Source organism: Manis pentadactyla, chromosome 11 (assembly GCF_030020395.1).
Source record: "Manis pentadactyla isolate mManPen7 chromosome 11, mManPen7.hap1, whole genome shotgun sequence".
Taxonomy (NCBI): domain Eukaryota; kingdom Metazoa; phylum Chordata; class Mammalia; order Pholidota; family Manidae; genus Manis; species Manis pentadactyla.
The window spans coordinates 29810881-29834299 of NC_080029.1; the positions used below are offsets into that span (position 1 = coordinate 29810881).

General features: G+C 40.2%; 2 protein-coding genes across 6 annotated transcripts in view; both read right to left on the reverse strand.

The window, feature by feature from the left end:
- Positions 1-23419, reverse strand: part of RGS6 (regulator of G protein signaling 6) — a 537833-nt gene that overhangs the window by 458933 nt on the left and 55481 nt on the right. The gene's annotated exons all lie outside the window — the stretch shown is intronic.
- LOC118926345 (6-pyruvoyl tetrahydrobiopterin synthase-like) lies at positions 8673-13908 on the reverse strand. The gene is made up of 2 exons (XM_057488847.1): positions 13839-13908; positions 8673-9373 (listed from the first exon to the last, which is right to left on the reverse strand). The coding sequence occupies exons 1-2, from the start codon at positions 13906-13908 to the stop codon at positions 8961-8963; spliced, it is 483 nt and encodes a 160-aa protein (XP_057344830.1). The 3' UTR covers positions 8673-8960.

Consider the following 23419-nt stretch of genomic DNA (forward strand, 5'->3'; position numbering starts at 1 on the left):
AAGTGGTGCCTGCTAGAGGTGACACTTAATGGCATTTATAAGTGCACTGTGACTTACAAGCAGAGTTCATATCCAACACATGTTACCCAGGTCCTATTTAATACTCTTGATGATAGGAAGTTCTTAACAAAATACAATCCTGCCTAATTTATCAATGGAACCCAAACAATAAGAGTCAGTACTATGCTAGAAAACAGCCAATGTGATTCAGCCATTTATGCCATATTTCAATTATAACTTGATCCAAGATGAAGATCTGTCTGAAGGGCTTCAAAAAGATTTCAGTTGTTTGATTCACTAGACAAAGAAAAGCAACAAAGTCAACTCATGTTGATTTCTTCAACTATATCTCCTAAGAATTTCCCCAGAGTCACAAAGCCAAACAAGGACTGAGTGTTCTCCAGATCCTCTAGCTCCCACACTGCATCATTACCCGCTACGGACACAGTACAATGGTGTTCAGACTCAGCTCAGCATGCGGTCTCTCTCAGCTAATTTAAAAACTACGACAACACTGTGTTAGCAACATGTTTCAGAAGGACGTGCATCCTTTGAAACCATATTATGAGGATGTTTCTCTAAAGAATTACTAACTGCACTTTTAAGTATAGCATTAGTAGTACTATAATTATGACAAACATAAAAGTCACTCTCCACAGAATTCAGTATGTTTAAATACATTCACCTTCCAGAGATAACTATACAGTGTATCAGCTAAGAGGGAAGAATGAAAAAGGGCTAACCTCTGAGCTCCACTAGTTCCTTGCTTGTTGTTTTATTTCTTGCTGCTCAATGTAACGGACACTAAGGAATTTTGCAAACAACTGCCAGTTTAGGGAGGGGCTGTCACCGAACCAGGCTACAACTTATATGTGAATAAGCAAAACACATCCCCAAGTGTCCAAGACTGGAGGTGGAGCTGATGAGTTTAGTAGTTGGGACTGATGAAAAGGAGAATGACTTCCATCCAAATTTGAGTTTATGTTTCTGGAAGAATAAAGCAGCCAGGAATTACAAAGCAGCTTACCCACCCACACAAAACTGCTAGGCTGGCCTTGTCATTACACTGTGTAAATCCCATGTCAATGTCAGCAAGAGCCAGCAGCACAAACACGCAGTCATCCAGTATGACAGTGGTCCCCAAACTCAAACTGAGCATTTATGGCATTCATATTCTAAAGCAATTTCAATCCTATGTGAAAAAAAACACTCTCAACAGAAGATGGTCAGGTGATCTCACTGAAGGAACTGTATAAGAAGAATAAAAATGGAATGTATTTCAGTTTTTTGACTGGTATCTATCCCCATTTATAAGAATGGTGATCAGGATAAACCGTGACTGAGAAACAGAAATTGAGCTTTACATGTAATGAGTGAGAAAAACAACTGGCTGAGATATTTAGGAGTTGACCAACACAAACCTGGCAGGTGTCACAATAGTTTGGGGCCCTGTCTAACCCTAGCTTCCCAAATGATGGACCTGAGACAATAGAGCAGCTTTATAATGAAGTGAACAAACTCTCAGACCCATGCTTTTAACTCGCTGATCACCTCCCCCTGGGCTACAGCTGTGGTCGTGAAGCCACCTCACTCACGGGACTCCCAGTGGGAGAGGGTGGGCTAGCGCAGCACCGTGCCATGGAGGGCATGCTGACTCCCATGCTCAAAGGCATAAACACTGTTACAGTCCTGAAGGACCTTTGAACCTCACTTCAAAATGTGTGCATATGTGTATGTGAGCACTTGCAAGCATGGGCACATCATTTTTAAAGCAGGGGACATGGTCCATTCCAGGGTAGTTTTATGCCTTCCCATCACATTTGGAGCAAAACTCAAACCCGCAGGCCCTGGAGAGCCAGCCTCCACCTGTTTCCTCTCTAGCCTCATCTACTCTTTCCCCACATACACAAGCCTCCTCTCCTACCTGATGCCTCTTTCCTCTTTCTGGAAGCTCTAGTTCTCAAGTCATTCTAGTCTCTTCACAAACATCCACCAAATAGGCTGGGCCTCCTGCCTAAAACAGGCCCCTGCCTGTCCTGCTCCAGCCTCTTTCTTGTGCTATTTTCTCTGTAGCTAGATACTACCTGACAGGCGTATACTTGCTTGTTTTGTCAAAGGACAGTGAGGACATCACTCAGTATCTGAAATCGAACCACAGGGCTAATTTATTGCTCACTGCCATAAGGAAAAGCTATGCTGGCTAAAAGGTCTCTCCAAACAGAACAGATGGCTGATCTCCTGGAGGGCTCTGGAAAGCATGGAGTTCTGTGACTGGTGGATGTCCAGAGGCAAATGTGGGCTGACATCAGGTGGGTGCTCAGGTAAGGCTGGTGTTGACTGGCTGGCACTCAGAGGCAGGCTTTCTGGAGAGCATTCGTCCCTGATTGGGTGGCTTTCAGAGGTGAGGGGCTGACACTGGTGGGTTTTAAAACCAGCTTTCACAATGGCCAGTTATTACTGACCAAATGACCAGATTTAAAATTGGTTCTGGTAGCTGCTTCTAACTGTGACTACAGAACAATCAGGCTTTTACCTTGTGGAAACTTCTGTTCTCTTATTCTCTACAGGTAAACTCCCTGCAGTCTGGTTTGTGGGTTTTATTCATTCTGTATCCCCAATACCTACTACACAGCATCTAGGATGGTCACTGTTGAATGAATGAATGAATGATTTTTTTTCTAGATTACTGATAATTTTGCTTTTATGTTAAGGTTTGCCCCTTTATTCTCACAGCATACTATAGCAGTTAAGAGCATAGCTTTATAACCATACAGTCCTGGCTTTGAACTTTGGCTTTGCCATTAACTGGCTGATGGCCCTCCTGAACCTCCATTTCGTTATTTGAAAGGAGGGTGGGAAGAAAGAACACCAGTCTCTATCCCATGAGGGCCTCTGAGGATTATGGAAATAATGCCCAGTTTCTAGCATGTTAACTATTCAAAAATATGAATCATGAATATATTACCACTTGAAAAGTTTCTGAAAAGCTCAAAAGACATTTCAGACCATAAAGTGCAGGCTGATCAGGGCTGCCCCTATGGAAAGGCAGAGAGTAAGGTCTGAAATAAGAAACTCCAAGAGACACTCCAGACCCCAGACCCTCCCATCCCTTTTCTGCAATCCTCCCTCCCACAGCCCCATCACCAGGCGGCTTTTCAGTTCCTTCATCCTCCCCTGCAGGCAGTCATTCCCAATAGTCTCAACATTAACATCTACCATGTCTGCAGATATGTTAGAACTGAGTTAAAACATTTTCTCCCAAAAGAAATGCTATTTAGCAAGTGCATTGTGTTGGTCTATTTATTTGACTAGTTCTGCTTGATTCACTGCAACTCATCACAGAGCAGAAACATGAGACAGCGAGACACAGGACAGGTGAGTTTTAAAGGAGGGGCTCAGACACGGAATTGGCCCTGTTGGGGCAGAGGTTCAAGGTAAAGTCCATCCACCTTGTTGCTTTGCCCAAGTCCAGTCCTGGCAAAAGTTATAGCTTTCTAGGTGTTCATAGGATTTAATAACTTTCTCTCTCTCTCTCTCTCACACACACACACACACACCCCACACACAGACATGCACAGTCTCACTCAGCACCTCTCTCCCCAGCTCTTGCTAGTCGAATCTCCAGTACCTTTTACTAGGTTTTTGGGCACAAAGGAGCCTCAGGCTGAGTATTCCTTTGGAACTGTCTGAAAGCTGACAAGAGCTGAGCGTCTGTTCACAATGAGGGTGGGCTATACTCCCTCTGCAAGATGCTGCCGAGTTTTGTTATATCATTATTGTCTCTGGATCTCATTAATGTAGATACATTAAACTGTACTCTATGTAAAATGTAATGAAGATCACAGCAGATCTTGTAGGCAGATGGCCCTGGGTTTGAATCTTCTCTGGTACTGACTAGCTGTGTCACTCTGGGAAAGCTGCCTAAGTTACCTGCTGAGTGGTTGTCTCGCGCATGCCTGTCTCATGGGGCTGTTTTGAGAATTTCAACATATAAACCACAAGCACAGAGCAGGTTCTCATCAAGAAGCAAAGCCCTTAAAATATGCAGGGGTACCCAACACTTCAACCCACAGGCTGCCAGAGCCAGCTATGAAGCCATAAATGATTTGGAGGAAGAATTTCAGAGAAAATACAGAACCAATAGGAGTACATGATCTCTTGGAGAACGGGATAATCAGGAACAACAGGGACCTGCTTCACAGCGTGCACAGCGTGCATGCCTTGGGTAGAACTGGCTTCACATCTCAAACTTTAGCCTTAAATGAAAAACTGGAGGATTCTTGTCGGCCACCCATGAAACTGACCCAACTAATGAAAGTCAGTGCTAGCCACATACCTGAATTCTGTTGAATGCACATTCAACGTTAGGAATAAGAAAGTGTGCTGAATTGCTGGAGGGCATGCGCTCCAGTGAGGGTTCTGGGTAAGGCTTCAGGCTTAAGTTTTCCTCTGAAGAGCCAAGATTTCATTTGCTCCTGCTCTTATGAAGGCACCACCTAGTGGCCGCTACCAGAAACAACAGTGCGGAATTAGCCTCTCGACCTGTTCCAACAACCAATTTTATTTATTTACTCACCAAATATTGACTGGGTCCTTACTAGGTCTAGTCAAGTGTAAAGTGCTGGATATACAAATCACAACAAAATTCAGCGGCAGCTCTCAGTGAGCTCATTGTCGAGACTGCTGTTGAGTAGTGCAGCTGCACAGAGCTAGAAGAGTAAAAACCAAGATCCTGATCTAACTTGGACCAGATCCTCTGCTCTCCAACCTCCTGTCTATAAAATTCCACTCATTATCTCAGGAGAATTATTTGCAAATAAACGGCATTCCTTTGCGTGAGGGTACCTAGGCCTCCCCACCTTATTCCTCCTGCCTCTATCACACATCTTTCCAATGGCACCAGACCAGGTCTCACTCCATTTCCAAAACAAAATTTCCTGCCCAGTCCTCCCCAGAGGAAGGCTTGGACTTGGGAGGGAATGCTGTGCATTTTCTTTTTTTTCTTTTTTTTTTTTTTTTTGTAAGTTTTAACTGCTTCCCATGACTCACACTGCCCTGAAGTGTCCCCTTTCCTCTCCACACTTCCCTTTTCCCCCTTTCCCTCCACGGAGAAACAGATCAGTGAGGGGCATTGGATTAAGAAATACAAGGAACATTCCAGTCCTGCTTTTCTTCCAGGTTCATCCCCTGACATGTTAAACAAACATTTTCAGAACTCTTATTTCAGAATTTCCTATGGCACATTCTAGTGAATATCTAGTTTTAATCCCTTGAGGATGGATTTGATTTAGGGAAATAGTCAAATTTTAAATGGAGTTCCTACCGATGACTCAGATGGGTGACTAAACTAGGTTCATGTCATCATGAATTCAAAAGTGAGTCGCAGCTATTAAAGAAGGAAATTGGCTTTCTTGGGTAGCTGGAAGGCAATTTAGAAAACGGAGCTCCTCCAAATGTGTTTTGAGTTCTGAGAAGCTTTAGTGAAATGAGTATATACCTCCGAAGACCCTTGCTTAGAAAAGTTATGTTATTTCAGATGTATAAGTTTTCTCAGTATCTTAGGATCACATGTGAAAAAGTATTACAGAAATCATGGGAATGGCAAGTTGGTGAACAAGAGTAAGAGATCTGCAGGTGTTCAGAGAATGGCCCAGTGCATCCTCTGAAGTCTAAACTGGCCTAAAACAGGCAGGACACCCCTTCTAACTGGAGACTGGAGGGAAAGATGGACACAGATGCAAGTAAGAGAGGAAGGGGCATCTGAGCTGGGGCATGAAGACAGAGTGAGTTTAAGAAGAGAGAATGAAAAAGCGCCCACCTTGTGAGCATAGGTATAGCTGTGTTTGACACATTTATATTTGTGTACACATTTGTGTGTGTCACATGGGGTACTGAGATAGAAAACTAGTGACAGGTGCAGCTTGGCTCAGTTCTGAAAAGCTTTGAAAGCTCTTCCAAAACCTTTGGACTTACCCCACAGCTGATGGGAAGCACAAAAGAATTCTGAGTTAAAGGTTTTAGAGATCAAAGCAGGGTCTTGATCATATATAGCAGCAGAGTAAAGGCCACTTGGGCTCTGGGCTAGGAGAAAGACCTGTGGATTCAGCCCGACCTAAGTTCAAATCCTGGTATAACCACCTCCTGAATAAGTGAGCAACTTTTAGAAAGTCAGTTTCTTCATCTGCAAAACAGGTTATGAAGTTCTTGTGGGAATCCTATGCCAGGCACAAAGGCAGCACTCAAACGATGGCTTACAAGTTCTGGCATTACGGTGGAGATGGCTCAGTGAGAAAGGACAAGCGAGCAGCTGAGAGAGACCATTTAGGAGGCTGTTACAGTACATCTGAAATGGAATAGCAGAGCCCTTGGCCAGGCAGTTGTTCCCTTTCCACAAAGGCAGTGGAAATGAAGGTTTTACTGCCACACATACGTCAAAGGAAAGCTGAAGAGGTTTGATGATTGGATAAGGAAAGAGAACAGACCAGTCAGGGTTCAGTCCTGGGCTCTGGGAGAAAGAGGTGCCATTAGAGAGACCAGGAGGGGAAGGAGGGGTCACATCACAGGCTCTGAGTTGGCAAGACCCAGGAGAAGCAAGCTGGGCTCCTTCCTTCATTTCCTTGGAGACTCTGCTCTTCCCAAACGTCCCCACATCACCCCTGGCCAGCCACTCTGTGCACTGTCTCTCCCCATTCTATTTCTTCTTCAGAGCACATGTAACTACCAGACACAGTCTAGGTTTCTTTACTATGGGTTTTATTGTCTGGCTGCCTGCCCAATAGGACATGTGCTCTTAGAAGGACAGCCTTCTTTTGTTTTGCTCCACATCTGAACTGGCTAAAACAGTGCCTGGCACACAGTAGATGCTCAATAAATACTAGCTGTTTTCAAAAGTGACTGGCATATAAAACACATTCAACAAATATTAGCATTTATTGGTGAATATCTCAAAAAACTGTAAAAGGTTGGGAGGTGCTGAACCTTGGAGAAGTCATACTTAGTCACTAGGAAGAGGAAGAATAATTAACCAAACAGCCAGAGTTCTAGAGATTGGTTAATTTTATGCCTTCTTTAAGGCGAGGAATAGAGGTGAGATCTGCCCTTGGGGAGGCCACACAGCAGACCGTGTAAGTCATAGGCATTTCCAAGTGCCAATACTGAAAACAGAAAAGGAAGGCAAAACTAACTCATCCTGGGACAGGTTAACAGCTCTGAAAGGGGGAAGAAAGGGGAAAGAATGGCAACCGAAAAGGAAGATGACTGAGCTGAGTGAATTCTTGACTATAAGAAACCGACCTACAATGGCCCCTTGGCCCAGTCCTTCCCTTTCCCCTGTCAGACCATCTGGAAACCCACATCTGGCAGAGTTCATAAGAGCTCACTTAGTGGGGAGACCAAACATCAAGCTAATTAGCAGATTCCTAATTGGCTGCTCTAGATAAACAGATTACAAGATCAGCTCCTCCAGAAAGTATGCCTACTGTGCACTGAGAAAATTCCTGGCAAAGTCATTAACACAATAAATGGATACAGCTCTATGCTGCTGGCAGAATAGAAGTTCTACCACTTCTCAACCACTCCCAGATAATAGGTTAGGGCTCAGAGAAGCCATGACTGTCCAAGCACCTCCTCTCAGGTAGCACCAGGTAAACGTGCAGTGTTCCGGAACGCTCTTACAAGCGCTGGGCAAAAATTCCCAAGGCTGTCTTCAACTCAAAGTAAGACACTGCTAAATTAGATCATGAACAAGGGTAAGCCATGGTGAAGCACCCTGGAGTCCATCCTCAAGCCATTAACTGAGATTAAAATGTTAGCCATCTGCAAGCCCTCAGTAACAAAACATAATGACCACTACTCTGTATTTATAAAAGTCTTGATTTCAGAGTATGAATAAACAAACCAAGAGGGGATATAAAAACCCACTTCTCTGTGGCCTTCCAGAAACCACATTCATGACAGTATGTTTTTAAAACATGTCTTAGTAAACCTGGGAAGACACATTTCTCTGAAAGCTTGCCAACATAGAAAACAATGAATCCCTATTAATTCCCTGGGGTTCTATTGTGTTCAGAAGTATACCCGTGCTCGTTTTTCAACTATTGAAAACCTGTGGAAAACTGGTTTTCAGATTTTTCATTCATTAGAATCCACCCAAAATTGCAAATTTTCAGATAGACACAATCATGATTCTATTCTAGACTTACCAGTTGAGACAATTGTGTAAATATACCAGGAATGCCAGACAGAAAATAGTGTTGACCTTTACAGTAATCGCCTTGAGAAGGGGCACACTTAATACCAGGTATTACTGCTGTTGAGGCCATTTAAGAGTGGGGCATGCCCAATAAAGCTGAGTCCCTTGCCTGACTCTCCCCTGGCAAACTGCCAGGCCCGTTATTTAACTTCTCCATTTAAAAAGTTAGGGGGTCTTGGTAAGAATTACATGAGCTAATATCAGAGGACTTTGTGTGTTGCCTGGCTCCTGGTTAGTTCTTTAAATTGAGACCTAAATTTCAAGTTTTGCTTTTTGTTTTACTGGGTTTTATTTTGTTTTTGTATTTTGAATGCTGAAATTGTTTTTAGGGGGCAGCCTCTCATTCCAGCAAGGTCATGAGCCAAGACAACACATACATCACGACTCCTGCTATAAGTACCTGGAAATAGCAGATATGATATTTTTTTTTTTTTACACACTAAAACATTTTATTGAAAATGAAGTGATATTTAATCTACAGATAAAAGACTCTCTAAATAATACACAGGATACATTACAAAATTTGATTCTGAAACAGATTTGAATTTAAAACAGATCTTACTCACAATGATTTCAGTAGCTCAGGTGCTCCAGAACACACTGTGGAGGTACAACCATTATGTGACAGCTTCTAAATTGTCCAAGGGGATAAAGGCCTTTTCAAATATGGGAAGAAATTAAATCTCTCCACAGTATTAAGCCCTAAGAGCTACTGTCCCTTATAGACCACACTATTATTGTCAGTTTCATAGACTTTTACTTTATAAAGAACTCCCACAGGAAGTAATTTCTGGAGGTTTTCCCAGATATATACAGCTACATTTTCAGTCGTGCTTACGGTGTCTGTAAAGTACGGCACATCGAGGTCCAGATTCTTATGATCAAGAGGCTTCATAATTGCCTCCTCCATATGCTTTTTGAGGTCAGTCAGATTCATAACCATCCCTGTGACAGGATCAATCTCTCCATGTACTGTTACCTCAACTTTGTAATTGTGACCATGGCCATTTGGATTGTTGCATTTCCCAAACAGTCTCAAGTTTTCTTGATTACTCAGAGATTTGCTGTGCAACCGGTGCGTCGCACTCAGATATGATATTTTTTTAAATGCATAAGCTGAACCTGGAATAAAGAAGGGAAAATGACCAGGTGCCAGAAACAAAGCAGCAACCGAAAACCAGAAGGAAGCAGACGAATTGCCTGGGCAGCTGCCCCTGGGGGTGAGAGAGGTCATGGGGAGGAGGAAGGAATAAAACAAGTACTGATCCAGGAGATGTAGAGTCAAGATTCCAATTAGCACAGAGGGACAAGAGGCAGAGTCTGGGGGGTCTGCCCAAGCTAGGAAGCTGCTGCCCCCAGCGAGGACCCTCAAGGAACTGCAACCACAGGGAGAGATTTCGGGAGAGAAGAACAAAAAACTCCCTGAGAAATGTAAACCCCATACCTCAGCCTCCTGAACACCGTCAGTACAAATTTAGGCTACCTGTATGATCCAGAAATGCCCAACCTGAGAAATTAACAAAAATTGATTCTGGGCCAATGATGGCCATTGGAAAAATGAGTACAACTCCCACAACCAATGCTACAGACAATTCCTACAAAAAAATCAGGCCCACCAAGCTCACAGGTTGTAAAGACATATTAAACAGGAGGATTCTAGCCCCAAGAACTAGAAATAATAAAATAATGTAAAAGAGTATAAAATTATGTTTGAGAGAAAAATGAACCTTCTCATATGCTAAAACACATTTGATAAATTCAACATTCATTCATGAAATTTTTAAATAAACAAGAAAACACTTCTTACAAGTCTAAAAACAGGAGATTTTCTTAACCCAGGAAAGGGTGCATGAACCTACAGGCAGCATTAATCTTAATGGCACAACATTACAAGCTCTCCTTTTAAAGATAGGAATGAGACAGTTCCTATCACTTCCTCTGTTCAGCACTGTGTTGAGAGGGTTGAGAAACATTTTGCAAAGGGCCTGATAGCAAGTACTTCAGGGTTTGGACAGGTCCCTGTCCAAACTAGTCAACTGTGCCACTGTAAGTAAGGCAAAATGAGCCAGAGACAATATGGGTATAGTTGTGCTTCAATAAAACTTTATTTATAAAAATAACTGGTATGGTGGAAGTCTAAGTCAGTACATTATTGTAAGAAAAATCAGTGAAATTCATCAGGATATTATGATATCATAGAAAATACATATTTAGTTTTTGTCTGGTTCCTAGAACAGATCTCCTAAAACTCATGTTACTCCTTGAGCAATAGAGATGAGAGGAGTACCTTTTGTTATTCATCATAAACCTCTTTCAACTAAAGCTGAGTTGATGCTAATGAGGTGACTCTTGAGGGATGAGTTTGGTTCCTACAAGGAAGGAGACGGGGCTGGAGATTGAGCGCAATCACCAAAGGCCAATGATCTACTCAATCGTGCCTATGTGGTGGAACTGCTATAAAATACGCTATAAAGAAGTTCTCTGGGTTCAGAGAACGTCTGGGTTGGTGAACACAGGCGGTGCCAGGGGGGTGGTGTGCCTGCGCAGGGCATGGAAGCTCCGTGTATCTCCTCCCCCGCACCTTACCCTGCGCATCTCTTCCATTTGGCTGTTCCTTAGTTGTATTCTTTATAATAACCAGTAATGGTAGGTAAAGCACTTTTCTGAGTTCTGTGAGCCCTTCTAGCAAAGTATTAAACCTGAGGAAGGGTTCATAGGAACCCCTGATTTATAGCTCATCAATAGGAGTATGGGAGACCTGGACTTGTGACTGGAGTCTGAAGTAGGGGTGGTCTTACGGGACTGAGGCCTTTAACTGAAGGGGTCTGTGCTAACTCCAGGTAATTAATACCAAAATTGAACTAAATTGTAGGACACCTAGTTTGTGTCCACAGAAAACTGGAGGACCAAAATGTGGGGGAAACCCACACAGTTGGTATCAGAAGTGTTGTGAGTAGAGAAACCATTTTCTTTTACTCACACAACTTGGAAAAAATTATCTATCATTATCAAAAGATTATATAACTGCCAGCAAAGTACATGCAAGAAAATCAATAGATAAACCATGAAAATGAATGAGAATTGAGCAAGATAGACAAAAACGAATAATGATCCTATACACCAGCTACAATAGGAAAAGATAACTGAAATGTGCCATTAACAACAACAATACAGACTATAGGATACTTAGGAATACCAAGTATTTAACCAAGATCTGTAAGAAAAATACAGCAAAATTTATGAAATTCTATTGAAAGATGTAAAAAAAATAAACATGACTATACCATCTGTGTGGATGAAAAGACTTATGATAATAAGAAGGCAAATTTTCAGAATATATCTATAAAACATCTGAGTAATTCCTGCAAAAGCAAAGAAAGGCGTCCACATTCCTGAAATATATTTGAAAGTGTAAAGAGCCTGGTGTAACCAAAACAATCCTGAACTTAACAACCCAGACTTCTAAGCCCTGAGTAAGCATAAGGAGTAAGGCTGGAGCACAGCAGACATGCCCAACACTGTCAAAGAACAGAAGACCACAGAACACAGCCACATAAATAAGGAATGGGGGTATGACAGTGGTGAAAAGATTCAGTATATGGAGCTGAGACAACTGGACATCCACATGGAGAAGAATTAAGAAGATTCCAGTGTCATAGTATATATGTAATTCTACTAAGATCAATTCTAGGGCACTGTAAAACAATGTATTTCAAAATTTTTTAAAGAATGCATAGGAAACTACTTTTATGACCTTGGGATAGAGCAGGATTTCTAAAACAAGACACAGAAAAGCATGTACCATAAAGGAGAAATTGATAAATATGACCATATTAAGATTTAGCACTTCCGCTGAATAATAACATCATAAAAAAGTGACAACATAAGCCATAGACTAGGAGAAGATATTTGTAGTCCATCAAACCGACAAAGAATATTTAGAATATAAGGCAGCAGAAAAATTTGCAAAGGACATGAATGGGCAATTTACAAAAGAAATTCATATGACCACTAACCAGATGAAGAGATGCTCAATCACAGTAAGCAGAGAAATGTAAATTAAAATGATGAGATACAATTCCATGACAATTGGATAGGCAAAAATTAAAAATCTGATCAATTGAAAGGATATGGGGAAACAGGGACTGCTAAGGGGAGCATAATGACAACTGCTTTGGAAAGCCGCTTGCAAACATCCTCTACGTGAAAGATGTGCATATTCTAGAACCTAGCAATTTCTCCTCCAGATACTTGCTTTAGATAAGCTCAAGCACATATTCCTAAGCAGATATGCACACAGATGTTTACCTGCAGCACTGTTTGTAATAGCAAAAACGTGGAAGTATCTTAACCTTTTCTTAGGTGAGGGATGAATAAGCTGATTTAGTCATATACTGGAATACTATAGAGCAATTCAAACAAATCAACATAGGTAAACATCAAAAACATCAGAAGGGTATGTACAGTAGAATACAATTGGTATAAATTTTAAAACATTTCCTCCAAAAGGCATAAACACACCTGGGAATAAAGGTTAGCAACCTTCTTAGAGGTGTGACTATAGAGGCAGGGACGGGAATGGTATGGGGGCAGGGGAGGATTTAGGAATACCTATAACACTTTTTTTTTGAAGAAGGAATGGGAAAGGAGAGAAAGCTGCCAGCAAATACAGAAAAATGTTAGCATCTGTTGACATCAGTACTGGAAACATGCCTGTCATTTAGTGCTCCATACTGGTCTATATGCTTGAAATATTTTATAATTTGAAACCTCATTTTAAAAAGGAATGTTTGAGACAAACATATATGTCTCATGACATAAATACAAGAAGTCTAAAACCCTCCATTGAACAGAATGGTACTCAACCTCAGCTGCTGGACTCGATGCCAATGACTCTTCCCTGTTTCCAAAAAATAAAAGCCTCCAAAAAGATTGAATATTTGTCAAACTTGAAAATATTCAAAAGAATGTGCCATAGGCTCTGAATTTCCAGAAATGTTTGGGGCAACTCTGAAGGTAACTTAAAAAGAATTCCAGAAATGTTTGGGGCAATAGCAACGTGAATGGAAGCATCAAAGGATTACATCTATCCCAAGGTCATTACTTTGAAGAGAGTAAAATCCATTTATATTGTTAGTCTGGTTTTTTTAAATTCAGCAGCAGCAACTAAAGTCATTCTTCTCATGACTGTCAATATTATCCAGTACAGGAATCAACAGTTCACTGAGGATGCCCAAGGAGTGGATGCTGGTGCCAGCATTATAAATGACAACATGCCTTTACAAAAGGTATGTCATTCAACACAAGGCTCACAGGGTGGCCAAATATTATTACAGGTCCTTGTATCATCCAAGGGGGATTTACCTAGGTATTTTGCTCAGAAAATAGGAAACTTGTTAATCAAACACTGAACCCCATGAGTCGGCAGAAAGGAAACACTATTTTCACAGTGAGATCAGATCTAGCAGCTGCAATAAGGACAGAGCACACAGGAGGGAATGACAGAGGAATCAGAGAACCTGACCAGCATAGAGGGAGGCACTCGCTAGGAGCAATAGCTGCCTCCATTATTTCTCAATCTACTAACCCTCAAATCCAATAATAATCAGGAGCTGAGCCTGATAGACCCCATCCCACTCTGCAGACAAGAATTCCATTGTCAATTGTCAGTTCATCATACAAAGGCTTCATTATATTTACAACATACATCACAATACATTCAACAAAGCATACACCTGTTTGTTCATGAATATTTATTGTCTGCTATGGCCACGCGGTGGCCTGGAACACAAATGGCAAAATAAAACAGACACATCCCTGCCCTCGTCAGGTGTGTGGTAAACTAACTACACTGTTCACAAAACAAAGGACAAATGCCTTCTAACAAGACCTAATTCCTCCCTCATTTGTCACTGTATGAATCTGCCTTCAAAAGGACTCCAATTTAGTTTTCAAATCTGTAAGTTAGATGCTGTCTCCATAGGCTGCCACAAGTTGAGATTGCTGTGTTCATGGTTCCTAGATTGTAGAACTGATAAAATCGAGTCATTAGTATTAATTCATCTTATTAAAGAATATAACCATACTTTATCTTTCAGGAGCTATTTGATGATTAACTTGGCTGACTTGACAAGGGATGTACACTAGAAATCACTGCTAAAATTTATTGTTTGCTCACTCTATGTCCAGCACTCTGAGGTATTTTCCACATATTAACTCATTTAATCCTCACAGCAACCCAGCAGTGTGGATTTTTTTTTATCCCCAATTTACAGGTGAAGGAAAATGAAGCATACAGAGGTTCACAACTTGCCAAAAGTCACATCACTAGTAAGTGGTTGAGGTATAATTCAAATTTTGGTCGAAGCTCTTCACGCAAAGTTGCCTCAGAAAGAGACAAAAAAGATGGAGGTTAAAAAAAAACTGGAAAAATCTATAATTCCAACAGCACAGAAAAACAAGGTATCCAAATAAATGAATTTTGTATCTTCATAAAATAAAGATTAAAATACAAGGGGAAAGAATGTTTAGTATCTAAAGGACTGTTCATGACATTCTTCAAAGTGCAAAAAGCAAGATACAAAATTTGCAAAACTGATGAATATAATATGATCTTCCTTTTTTAAAAGTAAATCTTGTCTGTATTACAGAAAATTGGTAGAAAGGAATATACAGTGAAAATTTAATAATAGTTACCTGGAAATTGTGATATTACAGGTGATTTGAATTTATTAGCTTTTGCTTGTCTAAATTTATTTTTTTATCTAGTAATCAATTAAAAAACAGGTGTCAGCCAAATCACTTGTATCCAAAATCAATATCAAACGCTATTTACAAAATGCCTAGAGATACATAACTGTTAGTGGACTTTAAATTTTTTTATTATGTTTCACAGTCACTTAAAAATTTAAGCATGTTTGTATATACTAATGATGAACTAGCAGAAAGAGAAATCAAGAAAACAATTCTATTTACAATTGCATCAAAAAGAATAAAACACTTAGGAATAAACGTAACCAAGGAGGTGAAAAACCTATACCCTAAAAACTATAAGAAACTCATGAGAGAGATTAAAAAAGACACCAAAAAATAGAAATACATCCTGTGCTCATGGGTAGGAAGAATTAATATTGTCAAAATGGCCATCCTGCCTAAAGCAATCTACAGAGTCAATCCATTTCAAAATACCAACAGCATTCTTCAACAAGCTAGAACAAATAGTCCTAAAATTCATATGGAACCACAGAAGACCCTGAATAACCAAAGCAAAAAACAATCCGGATAAGGAAGAATAAAGCTGGAGGGATTATGCTCCCCAACTTCAAGTTCTACTACAAAACCACAGTAATCAAGACAATTTGGCACAAGAACAGACCCATAGATCAATGGAACAGAATAGAGAGCCCAGATACAAACCCACACATATATGGCCAATTAATATACAATAAAGGAGCCATGGATATACAATGGAGAAATGACAACCTCTTCAACAGCTGGTGTTGGCAAAACTGGACAGCTACATGCAAGAGAATGAAACTGGATTATTGTCTAACTCCATACACAAAAGTAAACTCAAAATGAATTAAAGACCTGAATGTAAGTCATGAAACCGTAAAACTCTTAGAATAAAACATAGGCAAAACTCTCTTTAATATAAACATGAGCAACTTTTTCCTGAACACATCTCCTCAGGCAAGGGAAACAAAAGCAAAAATGAACAAATGGGACTACATCAAACTAAAAAGTTTCTGTACAGCAAAGGACAAAAAGGCATCCTACAGTATGGGAGAATATATTCATAAATGACATATCTGACAAAAGAGTTAACATCCAAAACATATGAAGAACTCACACACCTCAACACCCAAAGAGCAAATAACCCAATTAAAAAATGGGCAGAGGACCTGAACAAACACTTCTCCAAAGAAGAAATTCAGATGGCCAACAGACACATGAAAAGATGCTCCACATCACTAATAATCAGAGAAATGCAAATTAAAAACACAATGAGATACCACCTCACACCAGTTGGGATGGCCAGCATCGAAAAGACTAAGAACAACAAATGCTGGCAAGGATGCCAAGAAAGGGGAACCTACACTGTTGATGGGAATGTAAATTAGTTCAACCATTGTGGAAAGCGATATGGAAGTTCCTCAAAAAACTAAAAATAGAAATACTATTTGTCCTAGGAATTCCACTACTAGAAATTTACCCAAAGAAAACAAGATTCCTGATTCAAAAAGCCATATACACCCCTATGTTTATCACAGCACTACTCACAATAGCCAAGGTATGAAAGCAACCTGAGTGTTCATCAGTAGATGAATGGGTAGAGATGTGGTATATATACACAGTGGAATATTATTCAGCCATAAGAAGAAAACAAATCCTACCATTTGAAACAACATAGATGGAGCTAGAGGGCATTATGCTCAGTGAAATAAGCCAGGCAGAAAAGACAAGTACCAAATGATTTCACTCATTGGTGGAGTGTAACAACAAAGAAAAAACTGAAGGACCAAAACAGCAGCAGACTCACAGACTCCAAGAAGGGTGTAGCAGTTACTAAAGGGAAAGAGGGTGGGGAGAACAGGTGGGAAGGGAAGGAGAGGGGGATTGAGGGGTATTATGATTAGGACACATAATGTAGTAGGGGCATAGGGAAGGCAATATAGCACAGAGAAGACAAGTAGTGACTGTAGCATCTTACTGTGCTGATGGACAGTGACAGCAATAGGGTTGGGAAGGGGGACTTGATAATATGAGTGAATATAGTAACCACATTGTTGCTCGTGTGAAACCTTCATAAGATTGTGTATCAATGACACCTTAATAAATAAATATATATATATATTTAAGCATGTGTTTCCAATACATGACTAGTTATTTTGAAAATACATATACTCTCTAACCTTATATACATTTAAAATATTCATAAAAAGAGAAGTTTTAAAAGTTTGTGTTTAATGGGTAAGAGTTTCAGTCAGGGAAGATAAAAAAGTTCCGGAGATGGAGGATGGTTATGGTTGTACAATATGAATATGAATGTCACGTAATTATACACTTAAAAATTGTTAAAATAGTATGTTTAATGTTGTATATTCTGCCACAAGAAAAAAATCAGTATTTAAAAAATTAGAAAATAAAGAGCAATTCTAATTATCTTATTTTCATATCCTAATGGATCATCATATACAGACCTTGATTACCAATATATCATAAACTTAGTGTGTCATCAGAGTACTGGAAATGTACTACATAATCCAGGAGAAACTAGGTGCCATTACTGGGAAAACATGAAAGCCTTTAGGGAAAAAAACTGCAAAGTTGAGATGAGGCTCAAAAGCAGGGATGACTTCAACAGGCAGAAATGACACGCATGTATGTTTCTTAGCAAATATTAACTTCCTCCAAACTCCTGGTTTTTTGTTTGATCTCCCAAATTGGCTGCAAAGCTAGATGCCACTCACACAGCCTAATTTGAGGCAGGAAAGTCAGGGCAGCTAAGAGCGTACAGTGTACACAGTGGAGGACAGGGAGGGAGACATTTTCCCTGTATTTGTCAGGAAACACTGATGATTTTTGAGTGATGTCACGATGAAGTGACAATTTCACTTTTGAAAGAATCATGAAGCCCAAGCATATAAGATTGAACATAGGACTGGAGACAAAGACAGTAGTAGTGGTATTGGAAATAGAAAAATATCAAATAGAAGAAATATTACATAAGTAGTTCTGATAGGATTGAGGATTGTTTGGATTAGAGAGTAGAAGAGGAGGACAAAAGGTGATCCCAATCTTAAAATCAGACAAAAATAGGTCCTGAGAAGGAGCTGTTTAAGGGAAGGAAAAATGAAAACTTTGGTTTCAGTTAGAAATCTGGGGCTTGGCATGTAGAATTCCATAGTCATATCCAAATGGAATAAACTAGACTGCCAATTGACAGCACATTCAGATGTAATGGTCTCATACTCTGGGTGAACAACTGAGCTCCTCGGAATGAAAAATTCTGAGAAGGGAATGGACCTTTTGTCAATGGACCATTCATTCCAGAAACCAACTTCTCCCAGCTTGGGGAAGTCTTATTTGATTGGCCCATCAGTCAATAATCAGAAATAGAGCAAAAAAAAAAAAAAAAAGAAACAAGGCAAATGTGTTCCAAATCAAATAAAGAAAAAAAGAAGTTTCAAAGAAAGTAACAACAATAAGAAAGACCTCGGTAAGGTAGACAATCTGTTTGTGGGTGGGAAGTGGAAGGTTGATAGGCTTGGTTATTAAAAGACATTGAAAGGGAATTGCACAGTGGAAAAGGGTAATGCAGTGGATTTTAAGTATTAAGCAGTGGGTGGGTGATGAGGAAGTTGAGGCAGCCAGCAGAGGGGACTAATTTTAAGAAGCTCGGCGGGAAAATAAAAGAAATACATAAAAGTATAGCTCCATGAGAAAGCAAGCTTAAGGAAAAGGGTGTTGTTCTATTTAGTGATGGAGAAGCCTGGGCGTCCTGACAAGAAAGAAAATACAAGAATAAAAAGCCAAATAATAGAAGAAGTGATCTTAAAGAAGGAGGAGAGGCTAGAGAGGTGACCCTTTGAAAAACAGCTAGTTGATTTTTTGATAAAAGAGGGAAATTTTTTGAATAAAATGAAAAGAAGGTCAAATGAGAGAGCTCTTATTAGATCACTTTGAAATTATCAGGAAAAGATTATCAGGAATCACAATCATCTGCAAATACCAAAGGAGAGTTGAAGCAAGGGAAAATTTTCTGAAAACTAGCAAAAGATATTCCACAAGAATCATGAGTACTCACACACACCCTTTGATGAAAATACTTAAGAAACTGTAAATAACCCAAAGAAGTCTACTTCTACTATATATTTTGGGTTTTTCTCCCACATGAAAGTCATCTTAGCCTGCATGGTTGCTATCTTTGTATAGAAGTCTATTTCAAGCTAGGGTGCAGAGGAGGAGATAATGTAAAACAAAAAAGTTCATTTGTCCAAACTTCTGTCAAGGCTCATTTGATAGAATAAGAGGCAAGACTCAATAGAGAAATATTAATATCTTTTAAGGCCCTGAAACACTCAATAATTAATTTTTCAGCAGGAAGAAGGTTTTATTCCAATGGTAAGAATAACCATCAACCCTAAGGCATAGAAGAGAGAAGAAGAGAAAAAAATCAAGGGACCTTAAAAGAAGTGAGTAACAGAGAAGCAGCAGTGGTCACACTCTACTTCCTGTACATACAGCTCTCACCCAAAAGGGGTGATGGGGGAATCCGACAACTAAAGGCAGGCTGTTGCCACTGGGACTTTCTTCCAGACAAAAGAAAGGGAAGGTAAGCCTGCTTCAGAATATGAAGCTGAGATTTAGATTTCTTCTGCAAAGAAACCAGATGGACTCTAAAATTCCTCAAAGGCAGAAATATAAATTCACTCAACAAATATTTCTTTAACACCTATGTTCCAGATGCTAACCTAAGTGACAGAGAGAAATTACTGGCTTCCTATATTAGTTGTCTATTGCTGTGGAAAAACACAAATTCACCTAACTCAGTGGCTGAAAATAACAGATAATTGTTATCTGAGTTTCTGAGTAGGTGGTTCTTGCTCTGGGTCTCTGTGTTGGGGGGTGTCCCTAAGAACACCCCCAGGTTCAGAGATCACAGGACTCACATATGGTACTACTTGTGGCTTTGATGTATAGCAAAAGAATATCAAGCAAAAAATCAGTGAGGGGAAAAGGTGCATGGAGTGAAGTCCCTAGGAGACCAGGCACAAGCTTCCAAGAGTCTTCTCCCTGGTGAATCATAGGACAGGCTTCATTCCAGCAACATTTGTGACAACAATTTGTGAAATCACAGTTTGTGAAGCTCATCAGAGACTTGGTGTCCACGTTTTTCACTGGGGCTGATCATACATGTACCCTCTGCCTAGCACATATTAAAATTCCAGACTTTTAGATAGAAGCCAGTATTCACCATAAATAATATTGTTTTCATAGATCAGGCATAGTAAATTACTCATCATTAGTTAAAGAATGGTAAAAACCCTCCCTAAATCCATGTGCCCAGAGCCAGTCAAGAACCAATCTTGCAAGCAAGTCTTTCTAAGGTTAGCAGTCTCTACACAAGATCTCCTGATGTTCCAGCCCAGTTGTCAGCTGGAGCTCCAACAATCTATAGCCTTAACTGGAGCTGGAGGGCACACTTATTTAAAAGCTCACTCACACAGCTTACAGGCTAGAATTTCCTCACCATGTGGGTCTCTCCACAAGGTACCTGAACATCCTCAACATATGGCAGCTGGCATCCCCCACAGTGAGTGATCCAACAGAGCCAGAGTATGCCCCAAATAGTAACTAGTCATTAATAAACTAATGTCAAAGTAACACACCATCACGTCTGCTATTGCTCACAAAGACCAACCCTATACAATGCGAGAAGGGGATGGGATTAATGACTCAATGCCAAGAGTCGGGGATCACTGGGAGCTGTGTTGGGGGCTGCCTACCACAGTCCACTCTCTAGCAACCAATGGTTCACCTCTCTCCTAATGTACTGTACACTAACCCTTCCCACGGTACCTAAAAGTCTCATCCAATCATAGCATCAGCTCCAAGCCCAGACTCTCACCATCCAAATCAGGGCTAGGTACAGATAAGGCTCCTTGGGGGTAGTCCCTGACATAGCATTCCTTAAGTATGTTTCCTCTCAATCTGTAGACGTGCAACTAAACTGACGAGTTTCTGTCCCCATACACTCAACACACAGTGGTGAGACAAGCAGGGGATAACTCCCATAAATACCCCTGCTCACAAAGAGGGAAATGGGAAGCATGTAGGGTTAGCAATTCTGAAATACCACCAAGTGAATGTTCAAGTTCCTTGATTAGGTCTCAAGTTGGGAATGCTTCTCTATGGCTCTTAACACCACTCTCTGGACTCTTAGTTTTGGTCTCTTGGTCATCCTTCCATTTTTATGAATGGTAACAAGTGCTTGCAAAGCTGAGTAGTTTCCCCAGACTGCTTCCTACTTGCTGATACATGTGGGTCCAAAGGCCTCATTTCATTTTGTACTCTGTCCCTTTCATTTCAAGCTGATGGTGTCTCTTCAAGTACAATGTTCTTAAAAACTGAGGGTCTCCTATGAATCATTTAAGGCTTCATTCCATTAGACAAAAGCCATGCCCACAAGTCTCTTTACAATGGGCCTTTCCTCACCCAGGCTTTTGCTGAGGCACAATGTCCTTGAGTTTCCAAGGAGCCCTCTCATTTGATTGAGAGGCTCTATGAGGCAAAACTTGACCTCTTTAGAGGGCCTTTTGGCTGACTGCACAGTAGCTTGTGACATCATCTTTGACTTTTGAGATCTTAGGGAAAGATTTTACCAAAACTCTTGGCTTCATGGTTAGAACTTGTTTTCCTTGAAGTACCCTGGATTTGATCTTTGTTCAGAAGCCATTTCTTAATTTCAGCATCTCGTGCCATCTGGAGAGGCTGGGAATCTTCAGACACAGCAAGTCCTGGTTCTTTTTGTTTACCAGTTCTACTCTCAACTTACCTCTCCATGCAATTTCACTATAAGCAAAAATAAGGAAAAAATAGAAGGTGCTTTCAACATTGTTTAGAAATCTCCATAACTGTATCACCCTGCTCTACTTTCCCCATTACCGCAGGTGACAGTATTGCTAAATATTTTGCCACCTGTAGTACATTACAAAGATGCTGTCTTTTCCAGTTTCCAATATGATTTTCCTCATTTCTCTTTAAGCCTTCACTGGCAGCCTCCACAAAGTCCAAACTTTCGTGAACAACATAGTTAAGGCACTTTAAGCTTTTGCTAACACATTCCTCAAAATCCTTACAGCTTTTCCACTGTGTACTGCCTCATTTCAAAGCCACTCCCACATTTTAGTTTTTTGTTACATCAGTACCCCCTTCTAATATCAAATCTAATTAGTTACCTACTGCTGCATAATAAGTCACCCCCAAAATTCTCACCTAAAACAGCAAACACTTACTTAGCGTCACATTTCTGAGCGTCAGAAATCAAGAGGTGTTTAGATGGCTGATTTGAGCTCAGGGTCTCTCACCAGGTTGCAGTCAAGCTGATGGTAGGGCCTCTAACTTCAGAAGGCTCAGCAAGGGGAGGACCTGCTTCTAAGCTCGTTCTTCTGGCTGCAGCAGCCTCTGCTTTTCTTTTAGTTGTTGCCACATGAGCCTCTCTCCATACATTGCTTGATTGTCTTTACAATATGGCTACTGGTTTCCACAGAGTGAGTGATTTAAGAGAAAAGAGACCCAGATGGACTTTTATAACTTAATCTTTAATAACACATCACCACTTCCCCTTTTCTGTTATAATCTTTTTGTCAAGGGCATGCATACCAGGAGGTAAGGACCATCAGGGCCACCTTGGTGGATACTTATTCCATTTCCTAACTGGAGGTCTATCAGAACAATAGCCATCAACAACTACCAGAACACTGCATAGGGGTTATAATAAACTGGCTGAGAAGTCAGCATCAGCTTACATGTGGGAGTCCAGGTGGTGTGACAGAGGAGGTAATGTTTAATTTAGGGCCTAAAAGGATGACTGAAATTTGTCAGATACCTGGAAGAGCCTTGGCCTGTCAGAAGCTTTCCATGCATTTCTCTTTTTACATATCCTACCGGCCTAGTAAATTTGATAACCTCAAAACTCTTCCTAAGAGTAAGTATGGAATGACTTAATTTAATATCAATATTTTTGTGGGACACATTACCATTTAATAGATGAAGCAAAAGCATAATGAAAGATGATGGATACTATGCTTGCAAATGTCTCATCTAAAGGTCAAACTTTACTTAAGGGGAAAAAAAATGGTGAATAAAGTCAAAATGCACAGCTTGATAACAATATGAGAGTCATCACAAATGCCCCTAATTTTGTAAGGCATGCAACTATTCAACACTTAAGAGTGATTATTCAAATAAGGCAGGAAGAAAGATGGAGGAAGAAATGCGAACCAAAGGACCCTTCACACAAAATAGATGCAAGGGCTGTTTAAAGAGTGGATAGAAAACTAGGTCAGGCAAGCATACTGAAATATTAAAAGCTGCTATTTTATCACTCATTATGAAAATGATATAATCCCATTATAAAAATCTGTAAAGTATAAATAAACA

Bases quoted from the DNA above. Each gene is read 5' to 3' on its own strand.
- LOC118926345 (XM_057488847.1), bottom strand. From the start codon at position 13,908: ATGGAATTCTTGTCTGCAGAGTGGGATGGGGTCTATCAGGCTCAGCTC. The intron at 9,374-13,838 runs GTTAGTAGATTG...TCTTTATTCCAG, and splicing joins GATTATTATTGGATTTGAGG to GTTCAGCTTATGCATTTAAA.